This window comes from Alexandromys fortis, unplaced genomic scaffold, assembly GCF_014885135.2.
Source record: "Alexandromys fortis isolate MF-2015 unplaced genomic scaffold, M_Fortis_MF-2015_v1.1 scaffold_211, whole genome shotgun sequence".
NCBI lineage: Eukaryota > Metazoa > Chordata > Mammalia > Rodentia > Cricetidae > Alexandromys > Alexandromys fortis.
In genome coordinates, this window is record NW_026068103.1 from 914322 (window position 1) to 934729 (window position 20408).

Here is a 20408-nt window from a genome sequence, read left to right on the forward strand (position 1 = left end):
CTCCTCCTCCTCCTCCTCCTCCTCCTCCTCCTCCTCCTCCTCCTCCTCCCCCCTCCCTCTTCTTCTTCTTCTTAAATGAATTGTTTCTTATTTTTCCATCAAAGACTAGAGCAGGATTCTGGAGCACATGGGGCTTCACAGGCTTCCTTTTGACATGTCCTACCCAGTGAGGGCCTGGCCCTGAACTGTTTTTCAACACTACCATAGTGATATTTGCAGCCAGTATTTATTGCTGGCGGTGTTTGTTGCTTTCACTATAGAGCAAAGAACTGGAAGCAACCTAGATGTCTAACAGCAATTGAATGGATCATGAAAATTTGGTGTGTGTATCAAATGGAATACTATTCAGCTCTAAAGAAAAAAATGCGACCACAAATGTGCAGGAAAATGGATGGATTTAGAATGCATAATATTCAGTGAGTTCATACAATCTCAGAAAGAGAAAATAATGTACAATTTCCCTCTATAATATGTGTATGCATATGTATCTTTGTTTATGTATTTTAATGTATATTTATTATATATAATATGTTTACATATATATAAACAAAGATATACATGGATGCAGTATAACATGTAGAAGAGAGAAGAAGAAAGGCTAAATACTAGGAGATGCTGTGATGGACACAAGATAGAAAGAGGATGGAAAGCTAATTATCTTTCTAGTTTTAACTCTGTCGTGGATGTTTCAGCTTTGGTGGTAGTTAAGTGTGTAAAACACATTTGTAAGCGTGTAAAATCCAGCGTGGCACTCCACAGCTGCCACATGTCTGTCCTTACTGCATGGAAGTCCACTGAGGTGCGTATATAGACTTCAGGTCTGGCTGCTTTCTGTGTGTGATGCTTTTAAGTCCCAGGTTATTTTCTTATAATAAAGTTAATTGAAATGAAAGCATTTTGCATCTTACACCTGTTTTTGCACCAATCCAGTCACAGCTTCTTGCTCTGATGCACCACAGACCCACTGTGTCTTGTCACAGCTAGTCAGCCCAGAGTGGAGTGACAAGCCCACAGGCTTGTCTGAGGTGTTGCTGTGCAGCAGAACCTGATTGTTTGAGGACCGTTGCTTCTCTTTAGGCTCCCCTATGTGCACTACAAAGGAATTTCCTGCAGTGTTTGGGGCTGGTGTGTACTCGAGTGGCTTCGCATGGGTTGGGGTTGTGATAAATGCCACTGTCTCCACGACCTTTTCAAGCAGAAACCATAGAAGGTTATGCTGTGAAATAAACGTTTACATCATGAATGCTTTGTTGGCAGGGGAATATTTAAGCAATCTGACATTTGACTGGATCAAGATTTGGTATCCACAAATGTCATAGTTCAAGAAATAGTGATTTGTCATTTTTACTATAAACAAATGAAGCTTTCCGATTATCCTTAAATGTTTGATTGGCAGCTAGTGACTTAAATTGTTGCTGTTCTAAGACATGAGGGTGTGGGGGGTAGGGGAGGGAGAGAGAGAGAGAGCAAGTTACTGTTGCCATAGAGTGGATCACCTACCGAGTACTCGTTTGAGGGGAGCAATTTGCCACTTAAAAAGTTAAGAAGTCTAGCTGTGCTTCGTGTGCATTTTGTAAGGTCTGCTCCGGGAGTGTCTAAGTATGTATTCTGAGAAGCCTTTGAGCTGAAACAATCTCAGTACTGTAAACACTTACACAGGGCCTTCCAGGTACATTGTTGTTGGCAGAAAGGGCCCAGAAGTCATAGAGAACAGAAATGGAGCGTGCACGGGAACCCAGGGACGGAGACTGAGACTGACTTGTCTCCGATGTTTCTGCTAGGGAAGGAGGTGACAGTGAAGCCTGTGTGCTTCTCCGTGGCTGAGTCTCGGCAGGAGTAAAAGGAGGCAGAACTAAGGTGTTGTGAACGTGAGGGACAGAGTTGGGCTGGTCAGCGACATAGACGAGCTCCTGCCTGGCTGTAGTCTCAGAATGACCTTACATTCACATTCCTCTGTTTCCAGTGGGGTCGTTGTCTCTTGGGGCTGTGCTGTGTTTTTATTTTAATGTTTCCTTAGAAGAAGCTCGGTGGTTTTGCTTGCTTTTTTGTTTTTGTATAGACCCCACATTTCATGCTAGGTACCTTTCTAGGTGTCCTATGACTGCCTCTACTAGAAGGCCCTCCTCAGTGTTTTTAACTGGTTACTGCCAACATTTAGGAAGGTTTTAGGTTTTTACTGCTGGTTTTATTGGTCTTAATTCAAATTACTTTTAAAAACAGTTTCACTGAATTTTTATTGTGCAGTAGATATACTAACAACCACTTTAAAAATATTTTTTCCTGTTTTCATGTTTCCTGTGATTCTTAGTTGATGGTTGAGGAAATAAAGCTAGACAGAGAATAAAGAAATCATTCAAAGTCACGTGACTTACCAGAGGGAGGGCTGGGATTTTGATCCAAGTATCTGACCACAGGACTGGTCTCCCGTGTTTGAATCACACTTTCCCTGATTTGTTTAAGTCAACGACACTGTATGTAAAGCTATTCTGTGGTTACAAATAAGACACAGGTGCAAAGTACTTACCAAACGCACTGGAGTAGAAACGAATGGTCCAGATTAAAATCGAAGTTTGCTGTGCAGTTGAAGTTGGGAGATGTTTGGAGACTATCTAAAGTTGTGGACTTCTTTCCCGGATATATTCTCTAAGATTGTCACTGAGCCTGATCATTAAGGTTCACAGAGCCATTGCAGGATGCTGGCGGATGTGGGTAAGATGTTTAGTGATGACCACTGTGCCAGTTCTTAGGATAAAGGATTTCCAAGCGTCCCTCACCTCATTCAATACAGCTCTTACAACTGCGAAATGCCTACAAGCTGAGTGTGAAGTAGCAAGGAATCCACAAAGCTGTATCTTGGAGAGCAGTGTCACCGTGTGTGCTTGTTAGAAGTGACCAGCCATTTGAGATTGGCCCGGTCAGCGGACAGAGCCTGAGTACCCTAGAGCTCAGAGTTGGCATGTGCCAGCGTTGACTTAGGTGTGTTGTGTGGGGACTTTATTCAGAGTGTAATGGGAAAGGCACCATTGTGGACCAGGTTAGAATATTAAGACATCCTGCTGACTGGAATGGAGTAAATCAAGAATGGCTGTGGGAAAACCAGTCAGAAAGCTAACACTATAGGTCAAAGCTTCTCAAACTTTGGCACTGTTGACTTTTGTTATGGACCGACTTGTGGGTGGTAGCATTTTTTAGCAGCATATCTGATCTATACCACTAGATGGCAGTAGCAACCCTCACCTCCTAAATCACAGCAACCAAAACCAAAATGTAGACCTTGCAAATGCTGCTTAGAAGAGGTGTGTCTGTTGGCCTGGTTGAGGGCCACTGTCGTGGAGCAGGACTGATGACATTGTAGGGTGGCAGGAGAGGTGGAAAGCCAGGCTTTGATTTGAGACTTGCCCAGAAGAGGGGTTAGCAGGTGTGGGCAATGGTAGGGTGGGAGACAAGGTCCTTCAGGCCCCCTTAGTGCCAGAGTGTTCAAGTGCTCTTTGGCCCCCACTCACAGCTAGCCCTTGCTCATTCTTGAGTGTTGGAGCTCTCGGTACCATCTGTGTCTTGGGCTTTATGGAAAGGGAAGAGCCCCTCCCCTCCCTCCATGGAAGCCTGCATCGTTTCTTGCAGTATCAGAGGTGACCAGAATGCTTTGTGTCTCCGCAGGAATCCTGAAGTGGGTAAAGCTGATAGACAATTTTGAAGGAGAATATGACTACGTAACCAATGAGGGGACGGTATTCACGTTCAAGACAAACCGCAATTCTCCTAATTACCGTCTGATCAACATCGACTTCATGGACCCTGACGAGTCTAAGTGGAAAGTGCTTGTTCCCGAGCACGAGAAAGATGTCTTAGGTAAGAGCAGTGGCTGCTGGGAAATTGGGCTTGTGGGAGCATCATCAGATTGGTCCACTTCATGGTCTGGTGACTAGTTCCTCAGTACTTTGGCTTGTGATTATTAGAAATGTTGTTCTTTTTCTAAAAAAAAAATATTATTTATTTATTTATTTATTTATTTATTTATTTATTATGTATACAATATTCTGTCTGTGTGTATGCCTTCAGGCCAGAAGAGGGCACTGGACCCCTTTACAGATGGTTGTGAGCCACCATGTGGTTGCTGGGAATTGAACTCAGGACCTTTGGAAGAGCAGGCAATGCTCTTAACCTCTGAGTCATCTCTCCAGCCCAGAAATGTTGTTCTTAAACAGTGCACACTTTCTGATAAAAAGAATGACAACTCTTTTGTGTCGCCTTTGCCTGTTTCCGCCTCTTGTAGAAGCGAGGGTGGATTTCCAGCCATCTTGCTAGAAAAGAGACTAGGTTGCCCCTGTGTTTAATTAAGCTGCCACAGGCACTTAAGCATTTTACCAAAAATTATGTGCTGACTTATAAATGCGCGCATGAAGACAGAATTTAACTAGATGACTCACTAGTCCAGAGAGATTATCACAGAGCAGAGTTCAGTTCTGCAGACCAACGAAGAGTTTGCTTGTGGGAAGTGAGCGTCTGTGGTAAGTTGAGTGAGGAACTGAGGCCATTCAGAAGTATCCTGTGTGTAGGGAGAGCCGTGCCCAGGCTGCAGAATAGCCCTTCTCAGCTAAAGCACTCCTGCCGTGTGTTCTCCAGGGAGTGACACGTGTGTGCAGCCATGCAGATCCAGGTTCACATCTGGACCTGTGAGAAACTCCTGTCCACCGTGCTTTGCATAAATGTCTGATATTGCTGGCGTGGACAGCAGAGAGCTGATCTCAGGGACACAGGCTCCCATGGTGTGTCTTTCTACAACGTCCGTAGTTCTTGAGGAAGTCGAGTTTGCTTGGCTTCTCCCCAGCCTGGGCGTTGGGCTGCACCCCTCCACCATCTGGTATTAAGTATTAAGATCCCTGACTTGAACCCCCATGCCAGTCAGACAAGCCCCAAGACAGCCCCACCCACTTTTCCCTGCAGAGTTCACACCTGCAACTTGAGAGCCCCAACTCAGCACGGGTTTTCCACTAAGGTAGCAACTGGTCACCTCAGTGTAGACGTGCCAGGCTGTAGTCTCTCCCAGACTCCTCAGCATGGGGAGAGATGCTTATAGCATGCCAGGAACACCTTCCTGCGTTCCTCCTCTGACCTTCTGTTTTTGGATGCTGAGTTGGTCACGAGTCACAGAGCAGGCTGGACCGTTTCAGTCCTGAGTTGCAGAGCAGGTGCTGGATGGACCGTTTCATTCCCTTCGGCAAGCTGTGCCAGAACCCTTCCAGTGTCACATGGAGAACCAGGTGACCCGTCTATACTGAGGCAGAGCTATATGCATGAGGTGGTACAGCCAGGAGCACTGCCGAGCTGCCAGGCTCGCACCTGCTCCAAGGCAGGGATATTTGCAGCCACGTGTCTCATGTCCAGTCTGCAGGACTCACGCAGCCATGGGTGGCCGTGAGTGCGACCTAAACACTATGCAGTTCTCAAGACTGAACTCTGTTGTTGTGTGTTGTGTTGTCATGTTACCGTGAGTGCCGTAGGTGAACACAACAGCATCCGCTGTGCTGAAGACTGGGTGCAGGGTTAAAGCAGATCCTGAAAGGACCTTGCAGGTGTCACCACGGCACACACAGCAGGGCTTTAGCCCTGCTGTTTAGTTCGCTGAGTGACGTGCTCTCTGATTTTCAAAGCAGCTTTGGGTTTTCTCTCCCTGTCATTTCAGAGTGGGTGGCTTGTGTCAGGTCCAACTTCCTGGTCTTGTGCTACCTCCACGACGTGAAGAACATTCTGCAGCTTCACGACCTGACCACAGGTGCTCTCCTCAAGACCTTCCCGCTGGACGTGGGCAGCGTGGTGGGGTACAGCGGGCGCAAAAAGGACTCGGAGATCTTCTACCAGTTCACGTCCTTTCTGTCTCCAGGTGAGAGGTCCTTCGCTGATGGTGAGGGGGAGTCTTCTGGGAAGTGGGGCAGTGCGAAGATGTTTGTGCCTAACACAGGCTGGACTATGGACAGAACCACCTAGAGGGAACCGGGAATTCAAGGATGGGCTATAGACAAAACTATCTAGAGGGAATCAGGAATTCAGAACAAAGGAAACTAAAAACCATATTCCTGTTACCTTCTGTGGGAACCGCTGTTATTCTCGGTGCCAACAAATGTAAGTCTTAGTCCAGGCCTTGATCTGAACAGAGATGTATAGGGTAGGTAACGGACAAACCCCTTGAACAGCCACACCCAGCATACAGAATGCCTCCCAGAATAAACTAATTCTAAAAGTGCAGTCATTGGGGGGAAAAAGGTTGTTGTCTCAGATTTGTTAGAAAAGGAAGATACTTCAAAGATGAGATTTTCACTTTGTGGTATGAGTTAATTTTTTCTAAAGTAAAATAATTCTGTTTTATACTTTCTGCAGAGCTGGACACATTCATTTGCTTTGCATGGACTTTTCTCTCTCCTCCACTGTATAGAGTTGTGGCCGCACACAGACTGTGTTTGCCCCAGGAGTCTGCTCAGTTGGCAGATCGTAGCTGACCAGGCAGACCTGCTCCTACACTTGTCTTGTTCACTTGCCAGGCTCCTGGGGAGCACTCTCTGTCCCTCCGATTTGGTCGCCGTTATTTGCTGGTAGATGAGGCAGTCTCTGGCGAGAGTGATGAAGTGGCCATCCTTCCTTCAGGATTTGACCAGATTGCAGTGGTGCCTCGACTGGGTGCAATTTTGTTTGCGCCTCTGAGTTCATAAGAAATCTTAGCCTGACAGCCTGCTGACAGGACTGTTATAGCAGAGAGAGTGATGCTCCGTCAGTGGGTTGGGGTGCATCAGGCCTTACTCCCCAAGTACCTTTCAGGGGATTGAGGGGAGCACAAGAGCCCACGAGAGTAGAAGCAGACCCAAAGCTGGAAGTCAGGAGCCCTTACCCTTAGCCCCCTGCCCAGAACCTGGTGCTCAGCAGTAACCGGTGAGCAGAGGGGGACACCCCCTCCCTGCAGTCACAGGGCCCACACTTTATTCTCAAGCTTCCGCTGGGTCTAAACATTGTGCTTTAAACTCTTGTCTTCAGCCATTTAAATGAACGAAGGAGAGAGAAGAAGACAAATAAGGGTGACTCATCCGCTCTTAATAGAAATCCAGGGTCCCCGAGGCCCGCAGCCTCCTCCAGTGACCCCATGTGGCCGTTTATTTCATCATTATCTGAAGAAAAGGGCTTGTTGTCCTAGTGGGAAATGATGTTTCTGTGCCAACAATGAACTGCTGCCTGTGGCCGTGGCTGTGGAGGTTGGAGGGAAAAGTGTTCCTAGTTGCTTGCTGCTGGCTGCTTCCCGGAAAGCCTCCATTTGTTACTGTGGTGCTGTTTGTCTCTCTGTCTCCTCGCTCACTCTCCCCATCCTTCCCTTCTCACTTGATGTAATAAGACACCTAAAACCAGAGAGTGGAGTTTCCAGACTCAGGCCTTCTAACGCCAAGGGCAAAGCAGCCGTCCAATAACAAAGAAACACATGCTTTGGAAAAGACAGAACCTTTTAAAAGAGCCTTGGCTTTTGTAATTTTTTTTTTTACCCTTTTTTTGTGTTATTAAATCCTGCCTTGTAATAGAGCAGGTAAGATACCTACCTAAATTACAGGACCCTGTTTCTCTTCATGTCGACATTGGAGATCCTGCCGACACTCTTTTCACACCTCTTCCCAGAGTGCTGTCATCCCTAGGTACCCCTTCTCACTTCTCAGCCCACACCAGCCGCCCTCCCTGCCTCCTCAGTCCTCAGCCCACACCAGCCGCTCTCCTGTCCTCGGTCTTCAGTCCACACCAGCCGCCCTCCCTGCCTCCGTCCTCAGGCGACACCAGCCGCTCTCCCAGCCTCTGTCCTCAGTCCACGCCAGATGCTCTCCCTGCCTCCGTCCTCAGGCGACACCACTTGCTCTCCCTGCCTCTGTCCTACTGTTGTAATGGCACTGCTTTTTTATCCGGGATCATCTTAAGGCCAGATACTTCCTCTACCTTAAGGAACTTCTATAATCGAGTCCTTCTTTCAATCTTGAAGTCATTTCCTAGGCAGCCTCTGCTGACTGTGACCCAGAGCGTTTTCTTCCAGCTCACTTTGTCTACATGATCAGGAGGGACAGACATGGTTACAGTGGTTCCTGTTATAGTATTAAGAATGTGCAGTAAACTAACCTGGGCTAACCGAGATGACTATACACAGGGAATAGTGATAAAATACATTTATGATGGACACCAGCAAGCTTATCCCTGTGTGTGTTTGTCCAGAATGGAGGAAGTATGGGCCACTCTCTTTACATGACAGCCAGCCCCGGTTGTGTATTCATTCTGTCTTGAGAATTGTGCCGTCTGAGTAGACAGGAATGGAGAGTCTGTCTCCTCCTCTTCATCTTTCATTAGGGATTTTAATTCCAGTTTCTGGTGGCTTGTCTGAGTTCACTGAGCTCTTAATTCTAGCTCCCGAATCCTTCATTATTTGTGGTGACATCAGGACAAATTGGGTGATCGTGTGGCACATGCTTGCTCTTTGTTCCATCTTATTTTTGTTGCAATGTTTGGAACCTATTTTTCTCCCCAATTCAGAGGTGTGTGTGTGTGTGTGTGTGTGTGTGTGTGTGTGTGTACCTTGTACTGATTTAAAAAACAAACCAAACCAAAAACCCTTATTAACTGTCATAGTTACTTACATACAGAATATTGTTTCTCAGCTGCTGGAGAAATACCTACCATGGAGGGGTTGAGAGGAAAGAGAGCTGTCATTTTAATCCATGAGCAGTCGGTTTCACTGTGCCCTGTGGGATTCCAGCAAGCACTGGGGTCTCGGGACCAATTTGTCTTCCCCTTGACAGTGTATATTTCAAGTACGAGCTAAGGTTTCCACACCAGCTTCTCTGACTCACTCCCTAATTGTTTCGTTGATGTAATTCTTAAATATTAAGAGGGCAGCATTAAATTCAGGGAGTAGAATTTTCATTAGTGGTTTTAATAAGCTAAAATTCTTGGTATATGTTAGTTATTTGGAATTTCCACAATTACTGGGACAGCTGAAAATTTGATTCTGAAATGACGTGTGATGGATCACCTTTGTTCCTTTGTGTCCTTGGCTGGGTGTGTGTCAGGTAGCACAAGCCCAAAGGGACTGGTCAAGAGCCCCCCACTGGCTGTAGACCTTGAGTAGATCGTGGGACTTTCCCATCAGAGCCCATTCAGGTAAATGACTCCAGATGAGTTTACCATGGGGGTGGGGGGCATTCCTTTGTGACCTGGGTTGGAGAAAAGCTGTTGAGGTCAGTTAGGTATCCTTCCTTTTCTCAAATCCCCAGGGATGTGTGAGTTTTCTGCAGTGAGTGCTCAGGGTGGCGTTGGTTTTAGTTACTTTTCTGGTTGCTGTGATAAAATACTGGACAGAAGGCTCACAGCTGAAGGTGTGGGATCCACTATGGTGGATGTGGTGGTTTGAGTGAGAATGGCCCCCATAAGCTCATTTATTTGGATTCTTGGTCCTAAATTGGTGGAACTGTTTGGGAAGGATTGGGAGGTGTGGCCTTGTGGGAGGAGGTGGGTGCCTGGGGGTGGGCTCTGAGGCTTCAGAAGTCTGGTGGGATTCACAGTGTGTCTCTGCCTGATAGTTGCAGATCAGGTTGTGAGCTCTGGGCTGTTCTATCACTCTGCCATCATGGACTCTAACCCTGTGAAACTTTGAGCCAGATTAAATCTCTCTCTCTCTTTTTTTTTGTAAATTACCTTGGTCATGGTGTTTTATCACAGCAATCTAAAAGTAGGTAAGACAGCGGGGAAGGCCTGAGAGTTGGCTTCTTGCTCACACGAGGGCAGATCAGGTAGCAGAGAGCCAAACAATGGTGCTCACCTGCTTTCTTCCTTTGTCCCCTTTATATTCTGTCCAGGACCCCAATCTATGGGATAGCACTACCCACAGTTGGGGTGAGTCTTCCTTCCTCAGTTAAATTCCTGGAAATACTCTCTGCAACGCCTAAGATGTGGCCATTAGGTGACCCAAACACAGTCAGGTTAACAGTAAGCAGAACCATCACGGTGTTGGAGGAGGGGAGGCAGTAGGTGGTGTTGATGAAGAGACCTCCGCTCTTCCAGGGCACCACTCTTAGCAGACTCTTCTCATCTGCCTCCCACACCTACCAGGGTGCTGATGGAATAGGGTCCTGCCTGGTGCTAGCCTCGGGTACCACCTAGCATCTCTGGAGCCCTCGTTTTTCATGAGTCTTGGATGCTAACCTAAGACTTCCTCCCCTTCTAGGTGTCATTTACCACTGTGATCTTACCAAAGAGGAACTGGAACCCATGGTTTTCCGCGAGGTGACGGTGAAGGGAATCGATGCTTCTGATTACCAGACAATCCAGGTATGGAGACATTGATGTCTTTAGCAGGACAGTTGGGGAATGTGACTCACAGGCGCCTGTTCACATTCCCCCTTATCAAAACCCACAGAGCTAACCCACGGTAATACAGAGGACAAATATGTTTGCAGCTCCCACTGTTTCTAGGCACCGAGCCAAGTGCTTAGGGCTCAGTAGTAAGTAGGCCCTGTAGTTCCTCTCCCAGGGCTGTTGTTCTTGACAGAAAACCAACACCATTTGTCTGTGTCTGTCTGACTACAAACTCAGGTCTTCAAGAGATTTGCTCCATGTAAAATGTCTCCATCTCCAGTCTGAAGTTTCTATGTTTCTGCTTAGTAGAGCAGGCACTCGCAGCACATCTGAATGAACGGATGAGCTAAAGAATATTGTTCAGACACCGCACTTCAGTTCCTGGTCGTTGTCTTTCCAGCATAACTCTCTTTTTGGCTTGTTTAGCTCCCCGAAGGTATCGAGTCTCCAGAAAATGAATTGCTGTTTGATTGACATGATGAAAAGTGTCTGTTCGTTTGCAGTGAGAGATTACCCACAGACTGTGGGGTGTTTTGAAAGGCACCCCATTCCAGACACAGCAGGACTGGTGCACACACAACCTCGCAGAGACTATGGTGACATATACAAGGCCCACACAGGTCCCACCGCTAACGAAGAAAGCTGTCTGTAATTGGTGGCAAAGGAAAAAACCAGTTTTCACTAGTGGAATCTCACTGGGGATATTAGCCACACTTCAGGTAGTTCCCATGTGCAAGAGTAGTTGGCCAGCTGCAAACAAGCTCAGTGGGTTTTGTGTAGGCATTTTGCCTCGTTTTGTTTTGTTTGGGAATTTTGTTTGCTTATATGTCTTATTGGTCTTTTGATTGTTTGACTTGTTCTTGTGGGGTTTTTATTTTGCTTTTGTTTTAAAGAAAGAGAAACTTAAAATTCGGTGGGTAGGTGGTAGCTGAGGCTGCACGTTCATTTCCAGCCTCCCAGACCCCAAATAATCACACAGACTATATTAATTAAAAAGCTGCTTAGCCAATCACTTAGCCATATTGCTAGCTAGCTTTTATATCTTAAATTAACCCATTTTTATATTTTACCACAAGGGTCATGGTTTACCTCATATCTCCTCTGGTGGATACATGGCGTCTCCCTGACTCTGTAACATGAGGGCCTGCTTGTTGGGGTTTCTGTTCCACTGGGTTCCCGCAGCCGTTAAGTCCCAAAGAAAATCACACAGATCTCCATAAGTTATAAAACGGATTGGCCCATTAGCTCAGGCTACTTACTAGCCCTTGTAGCTTATATTAACCGATTATTCTTATCTATGTTAGCCACATGGCTCGGTACCTTTCTTAGCCAGATAGATTACATCCTGCTTCTTTGGTGGTCTGCGCAGGAGTGAGAGGAATGAGCTTCCTCCTTTCCAGCATTCCCCTGTTCTCATAGCCCCACCTCTACTTCCTGTCTGGTTGATCTGCCTATACTTCCTGCCTGGCCAATCAGCATTTTATTAAAATACATGATTAACAGAATACAGATAATTCTCCCGCACCATGACTCCGCCTACTTTCTGCCAACATTTAATTTAGTTTTTCCACCTCCCTCTATTCTGCCCTATCACTTCTTTATTCATTAACCGATAAAAGCAACACAAATACAGAAGGACTTCCCACACCATTTCCCCTTCTCTGTTCAAATAAAAAGGAAGGTTTTAACTTTAACATAAGGAAATTAGAATAACAAAGCCGTTATCAAGCAAGAATTATAGTTACAATATTTAGTTCATTGACATTTGGCAAATTAAAGAAAATAATCTATTATCTATCCATATTTGTGAGTCTAAAGTTTTATATCTAATTTATCTTTTATAATTATAACTATCTTTTTAAAACTCCATCAAAGACTCCAGAAGGATATACTATTACCTAAGTAAACAGAAAGTACATTGTAAGCAACTTCCAAAACTCTAGAATTGACAGAGGCATCTTGATACCTGGACAGTCGTCCAAAGTTCTTCTGTACCATGGGGGCATCCATCTTCAGCCAACAGGCCCAAAGCAGACTTTCCCATGAAGTGGGAAATAATTAAAGACAGTTTCACCTATATTGGCAGTTTGTCAGTCACTTTCTTCTATGTCCTGCAGAATGTCAGGGGCAGACTCTTTCATGAAGCAGGAGCCCCAAAGGACTGTCTCACCTTTAGGCAAGTTTAGCAGTCATTTCTCTGTGGGTCCTGTGTATCCAGTTTATACAGCATAACACCAAACAGTACAGACAAGAGCAGGTTTTGCCCAAATGGCTAACAAACTCCATAAGAAGCTTCTTTGATGCCCATCTTTCTCTTGAAGTAATTGTGCTACCAGGAACAGCTGAATCTCATTGTCATGAAAAGTCCTAAGTTATTAAAACATTTTAAATGCCATATTCTGTTAGTCTTTGAAAGATTTGAAGAATATCTACCCATCTGAAATATATCTTTAAACATCTAAAAAACCTAACTAACATGACTATAAGCTTGACTCTTACAGATGTCATCTATTAATATGTATTTTTTAATTATACAGTACATTTTTAAATGAGTGCACAAACACAATACTTTAATCAAGTACAGAAATACATACAACAAAATTAATCTTAAATTTGTATCATTAGGCCAAGATCCGTACCAAGGCAAGGGGAGGTGGTGTGGGATTCCCCTTTGTATGCTGTTAATATGCTTGGTTGCCATTGGTTAATAAAAAAGCTGCTTTCAACCAGTGTCTTAACAGAATATTAGCCAGGCTCTAAAGGATATAGAGAGAGAGTAGGCAGAGTCAAAGGGACGCCATGTAGCCACCACAAGATACAGACACGCTGGAACCTTGCCTGTGAACCCCAAGCCTTGTATAAAATATAAAATAATAGAAATGGGTTAATTTAAGATGTAAGAGCTAGAGAAAAATACATTTAAGATAGTGGCCAAACAGTATTACAAATAATATAGTTTCTGTGTGATTATTTTGGGTCTGGACGGCTGGGAATGAACGAGCAGCCTCAGCCAACAGGTAGGGCGGTAGGGAGGAACTGGTACAGGAAAACACAGTCGAAATTACATTATGTGAAAAAAAAATTCAGTTAAAACTTTTCAATTTTTTTTTTAAAATAATAAACATTTCAAAGAAGCTTAAAATAAAAGACACTCTCACCTGGAAGGCTGAATCACAGAGCTACAGATTAGGAACCAGAACACTGAAAAGATCCTTGGATTCGAGAATCCTTATACACTGTCTGACTGCTGAGTGTTTTGCCTGAGTGTCTGCACCACAGACTGTATGACCCATTATACATGTCCTAATTTACTTAGTATGTTAGAACACTGAAGAAACTTGGCTGGTGCATAGTGGTCTGTGTGAATAGTATTTAAAATCAGAAGCCCTCTCAGACAGGCCTGACCTACTGAGTGGCACTGGGTAAGTCGAATGGCCTTTCTGCCACTCTGTTTTCATTGGAAACAGTTTTCAGTATCCCTTTGCGGGTGTTAGAAGGTAATGCGTATTATGAAGTAATATATAGGTTGAGTACAATAGAAGTAGCTAGTGTTCATGTAATTTTTCTACATCAGTTGGACGTGTTGGACACCAGCTCCATTTGCCGTTTGGTCATCTGGGAGGGTTTCTGTATGGGGTTGCTGCCTCACACACGTGTAACATGGCTCTGTAGAAAAGGTACACTGTCAGCTGTTGCATTTGACTTCCGTAAGCCTTCTTCCTGACTGGTGATCCTTGATGAGGGTGGTATATGCATTCTTTCCGGTTCCAAATGGGAGGGTGAAGCTTTGGAGCTGAGCAAGTGCTTGTGTGGAATACAAATCCCTTAGCTGTGCACACAGCAGCTGAGATTCCCAGGGGACGGTGCCTGTGTCATTGCACAACTCCAAGAATCCCTCAGTCCCTGACGCTCCATGGCTCGAAGCCTGGCCTTCCTGGGTAGTAAGAGCTTTTTATTTAGGGGAAGTAGAAGACACTCCGCTTTGGGCTGTGCAAAGTACTCACAAGCCTGAGCCGTACCTAACCTGTGTACATGTTTAAGGAGCCTGGATGAGCTCACTGACTTGCAGAAGGGGGCGAGCTTCATGTGTGAATTAAGAGCATCCTCTCAGTGTGTAGTCAAATGGTGAGGAAAGGCAGCAGTTTTGCAAGAACTCTTTTTATTTTCAGTTACTCTGGGTGTTGGCCCTTTCAATCCCACATGGCTTAGTTTCTAGCTGTTCCGTGTGTAATTTGAACAGACCTCCCTGGGCTGCTTCCCTTCTGCCATCTGTGAGGTGTGTGACTGCAGAAGCGAGGAGTAGCCTGCAGGGCTGGTGACCACTAGTCATGCCCATGGCCTCCTGCATCCTAGAGGTCCCTTCTTCCTGGAGGTGCAGCAGGCTGAAGGACCAAACCAAGGAGAGGGTGGGGAACAAGCAAGGAAACCCATGGCTAGAGCCTCCCCCTGGGGAAAGGGTGTTTGTTAAACAGTCTGTATTTCCCAAGACCTGTTCATTTTGCCCAGGAAGGTGAAGGACGTGGCGCTGCGTTTTGTCGGCAGACAGAACAAAGTCAATGTCTCCATCCTGGTGGCAGCTCTGGGAAAACCGAGTGCATCAGAGACACTTTTTCTGCTAATTGTCTAAGGTACTGTTCACAGCAACCCGAGAAACAAGTCTCTAAAAGACTTGCTACTCTCTCTTCTCGTATGGGGATCCATGTAAGAATTATAGTTTTAGGTGGGTTTATTAAATCCCTAGTTGATCATCATCTCCTCTGCCTTTTACTGTGGAAAAATCATATCTGGTTGATTAGGACCTGCCTGCCCAAGTCTTTTCAAAAGAAGTAAAGATAAGTTAGTAATGCCATCTTAGGAAACAGATTTGTGAAGCTGCCTGAAAAACCTATCTATATGTGTATTGCCATCAATGAGTTTCCCTGTTAGCAAAATGAGTTTAATTATTTAGTCTGTTAGTAAATACTGTATTTATAATACTGCCAGGGACTATGTGAATGCAGCCATTCCATGGAAAATACAGTCAGGCCTGAGAGTTGAGCATAAAGATCTGAGGATGCTACTGCCGTGGTCCAGGGAAAGATGCTATTGTATGTGGAGATGCTTCTGGCTGGGGACTAAGAGCAGGTGGAGCCTGGGAGGGGTGTGTAAGGTGTGAGCGTTTTTATAATCATCGACCGCTTACCACCTCCTGTCACTCGGAGCATGCGTCTGCTTCTTCATTGCTGTGAGATTCCATAATTTCCCAGTCAGTTCAAGAAGCTAAGCCTCTAGTCCTCGCTAGTCTGTGTGATAGCAGTGCCTTTGGCCCATGTCATCAGTAGATGGAATTGTGTGCTGTGGTTGAGCAGGGCATAACAAAGAAATGGAGCGTAGCCAGAATACACTTCTGGCTTCTCACGGTCTCATTGTGGTTCAGCCAGCTGAGAGATTGTTTTTTTTTTCCCCTCGGACTGAAATGAAAGAAACAGATCATAGACCTGAAAATGGAGCAATAGCTGAATATACTCCAGCGACTCCCTTCTCTAAGTAAGGGTGAAGAAATCTATGCTTAATATGTTTAAAATTTTTTGTATTTCAGCTATCTGCATATATTACTGAATTTTCTGTTCTCTGTGGTAAAGTCGCTTATGCAGGTGAAATATTTCCCTAGGAGTTGTGACTTTGGGAGGTGTAAAGGCTGCTGTGAGCTCTGCTGATACTGAGACAGGTACTCTGCCCCTCTGCCCCGTTGTCATGGAAAACAGTGGCATCATGACTCTATTCGTTGCATACTCAAAATCATCAGTGGCATAATGTGCCTGCCACCAGCCATTTTCACAATTGTTTTTAAAAATGAGATCAGTCTGGATGTAATTTCAGCTCTCAGACAAGAGGATCTTAAGTTCAAGGCAGCCTTCATCCTTTCTCAAACAGCCAAAACAAAACAGACAAACAAACCAAACTGTTTTTCAGTGTAGACGCATCTCTGAACACAAAAAAGTAAATCAAAATGTTCATGCCTTGAAGGTCATAAGAGAGTGCACGGGGGTCCTAGCTAGTCAAGGATTCCTCACCTCTTCTGTTGCTCAGCTTCGCATAGCCTCTATTCCCAGCATGACTCATGGTCTCATGGCTGCTGGGGATTTGACCCCTTTATACCAGTTCTTCAGCCCACACCAGCTATGGCTGTGTGCTAGAAAGAGACATAGGTCTCAGCTGCTGGCAAGCTATGGGGAAAGAGTAAGGCCTAGTTGCAAGGAGGTATGAAATGTAGTGTAAATTCTAAGAGGAGATATGTGCCCAGCTAAAACTTAGAGCTTATTGTCAAGGAAACAGGACTAAGTGTAGGGGAATCAATGATATCTAGCAGCTCCTCACATAGGACAGAATAGGAGCCAACTAGGTATTTGGAATATGCCAGAGGACTTCACGCCCCCTGGTGGCCAGGTTCCTAAATATCACTCTTAGAGTTGGGGAAAAAAATAAAAACACATAGACCAATGAAATTTTGTTAACTTCTTCTTTGATCCATTCATCATTCGATAATTGGTTGTTACTCAGTACTGATCTTATGTCCTTACTAGAACTTTGTTTGCTGTTGTTTTAGAGTTTACTACACTGTGGTCAGAGAGGATGCTCAGAGTTACTTAACTTTTTCCTGAATTTAAGGTTTGTTTTGTGTCCTGGCACAAGACCTGCTTTAGAGAGGCTTCAGCCTGCTGCTGAGTGGAGCATGTATTTGGTGTTTGGATGGACTATTAGGTCCCTTGATGTATTATAATTCAGTTCCGATGTTTCTCTATTTTTGTCTGGATGATCGGTCTATTGGGAAAAGTGGGGTATTGAAATCATCTACTGCTATTGAACTGGAGTTGGTCATCTGTGTCTTTAGTTCCGGTGGCAGGCTGAACTGGAGTTGGTCTGTGTCTTTAGGCCCAGTAGTATGTTTTTTGGATGTAAGTAGGAGTCCCAGGGTTCAGTGTAGGTATTTAGGATTGTAGTGTCTTCTTGGTTAACTGTTCCATTGATCAGGATGAATTGTCCTTTATCTTTTCTGATGAGTTTTGGTTTAAAATCTATTTTGTTATGACAGCAGCATTTGCTTGCTTCCTGGTTCCATTGTGTGGAATCCTTTTTTCCATCCTTTCACCTTCAGGAGGTCTCTGGTTTACGGTAAGATGATTGAGATTAGTGATCACGTGCTACAAAGACAGAAGCACTTTGTGTGTGTGTATGTGTGATGTATGTATATGTTCATATTTGTGTGGATGTGTGCATATGGGTGATAGTTGCATATATGTGTGTGACTGTGGAGGTCACAGAAGTAAACACTGTGCATCTTCGTCCATCAGTTTGCACTTTAGTCTTGAAGCGGGGTTTCCACTGAACCTGGAGATCATCAATTCAGCTGGGCTTGCAGGCCAGTGTGTCTCCCAGATCCACTTGTCTGCCACTCCAACCCTATCCCAGAGCTAGAGTTATGAACTCTGGCTTTTAGGAGGATGTTGGGAGTGGGAACTGAGCTTCTCCTGCATACATAGCAGGCCCTTTACCAACCAGTAGTCTCTCCTGTCCCAATACAAACTCTTGACAAGGACATGCTTCTCCTACAAAGGGCTAAATCTGTGTCTTGAGGATATAGAAGTATTTGAGGTTCAAGGATGAGTTCTGAAGGGTTGTCTGGGTCAGTGAGGCCACAAGGGAAGCCAGTGCCCACACGACTCTTTGGGCATTTCACTTGGTGCCAGAACCAGATTCCTACTTAAGATAACCAACTCCCTCTTTCTGTCTAGTCTGTGAACATGGTTGTGGGGCCTACTGTGAGGGATGGAGGCATGGCACAGGTGAGCCTGTATCCTAGAGCTGGGCTGCTAGTTTTATAGCTACTCTTCCCTTTTTCCTACGTGGTGTGTATGTCTCCTCGTGGGGTCTGGCCCTTAGGACAGAGCTGTGGCGTCTTAGATTTTAATGTGGTTGACGGTGTCTTTGAAGAGTTCACGCATAGGGAGGTCTCAGTCTCTAGAATGGCTGTTGACTAAGTTAGTTGTTCTCTGAAAGAGTTCGAGACGTGCCTTTGGTGTTTGTTTTCTTTTGCCTCTATAATAATTTGGATGGGGAAAAGACTAATGGGCTGTAGATTTCCTAAATCGTCGTTCTTGCCTCTAAAACTGTTTCTGTGCTCAGTGTCTATAGTAAGTAAGTACTCCGTATATTCTTGTGGAACTTATTAAATAATAGAAGCACTCTCTGTGTAAAGTTTACATTTTGTAAGTACATTACTTATGACATAAAACTTTTAAGAGACAGAGATCTTGTGGTATTTTCATGTTCACTCTTTCACATTACTAGGGACTTCACTGGCTTGCCATTCACACATCTGTGGCTTATGCCACACGGCACACTCACACTTACTTACGGAGCCTTACTTGCATTTTTAAATCTTGATCACCACACGTGGAAGCTTGAGTCCATTTAAATATAATCAAAAACAAATGGAAGCTGTGTATGCTTTCATTCTTGTTATTTCCCTCAGGCTCCGATTATGGAAGCTAAGCTAAGATCATGGCTCCTGTGCAGCGTGTGTGGGTAGCAGCTTCTGCATCCACTCCAGTGTCCGTCCGTATCACTCTGCCTTCTAGTAAGCAATTACTAGACCAAGAGTTAGGAGGCTAGAAGCAGGATCTGACTGACAGAACCTACATCCTCTCTCAGTCTGGTCCCTGACACTTGCAGGCTGTTCTGTCGGTCACCAGGAGGACACTGGTGGCCATCTGGACAGCTGTTCTCCGAGTCCTGCTCCACTCTGTGTTTCAGGGTAAACTGAGAGAAGAGATGGTAGGCGCCTGTGTGGACTCCGAACCTGCTCCCTCTTCCCCTCCGCTCCGCTCTGCCATGATCACGTGGTTGGGGATGAGTGGATGACAGTGTGTGTATAAATATCTCCAGTGCTGAGGATATTCCATTACACCCCTGGGGGAAAGCCACAACGAGCGTAACTGACATTGGCCTGAGCAGAGGAATGGAAAGTTGTCCATTTCCACAAGTGTAGTCTCTTGGTTGGGTTATGAGTTCCCTGGCCTGTGCTTCGAGAGGCGGACTCGCTTGTTCCAGCTCATGCCTGGTGTTGAGCAAATGTACAGTACAACATGGATGTGCTATCCTGATGATACACATGGAAGGCCATGTGAGAGTCCATGCCGGACACTGCAGGTCCCGGTCATCTTACACGGGTTTACATTTTGTTCTTAGAGACTTGGCTTTGGATATCCCTAAACAAAGGAGTGTGAGCTGTGTACTCGGTGCCTGCCTTCACTTAGCGCTGCCCAGGTGCCATCTCCTTGCCGAGGTCCAGGCTCACTTTCAGCTGAGCCCTGTGACTGCTGTTCTCATCTTTGTTCCGTTTTCCAAGACTCTGTAAAGTTCTCTTATTGTTCCTGCCCTTGGGAGGTCAGTCTGGAGCAAAAGACAGACTGAGGGCACCAGCTGTCATTTAGCAGCACAGTGTGGGTGTTCGCACTGTATGCCAGGCCTGTGCCCCGGGCTCTGTGTATTACCTCATTTCTTGAGAGAAACACTTGAGTTGTTGTGAGAAGCTGTGCTGGCTCCCCTTGTCAGGCTCTCGCAATCAAGGCTTGATGCCTTGGCTGGTTCTTCCAGATCCTCATGTAGAAGTTGATGTAACACACTGGGGCTTTCCTAAGACCCGAGAGACAGTTGCCTCATTCTCTTGGTTGATGTTTGAAAAGAAATACTTATAAGTCATCTACTCAGGCTGCACTGCTAAGCATCCCCTTGTTAATTTTGAAACATTGAAGATCATCTCTCTATGAGGATCTGCTAAATCAAACCATAGCTGACACTGAGTCCTCCACACCTCGGCTGTGGACATCTGCAAGTGTGTATGCTGAAGTATATGGGGGTGTGCTTGAAAGCGTATTTTTAAACAGGATATGATCTTTAATCCCAGTTCAAGTAGTAGATGATTCTGAAGTTGTACTTTTAAAAGAAAGTCATGTCAGATACAAATGGGAAAGCCATTATATGTATGCATGTGCTATCTGAAT

At 45.2% G+C, this 20408-nt stretch overlaps 1 protein-coding gene across 1 annotated transcript in view; it reads left to right on the top strand.

Annotated features, from left to right (window-relative positions):
- Positions 1-20408, top strand: part of Prep (prolyl endopeptidase) — a 107117-nt gene that overhangs the window by 59986 nt on the left and 26723 nt on the right. Inside the window, exons 8-10 of the mRNA XM_050123948.1 lie at positions 3658-3849; positions 5684-5881; positions 10235-10338. Coding sequence (XP_049979905.1) covers positions 3658-3849; positions 5684-5881; positions 10235-10338 — 494 coding nt within the window. The remainder of the gene's footprint in view (positions 1-3657; positions 3850-5683; positions 5882-10234; positions 10339-20408) is intronic.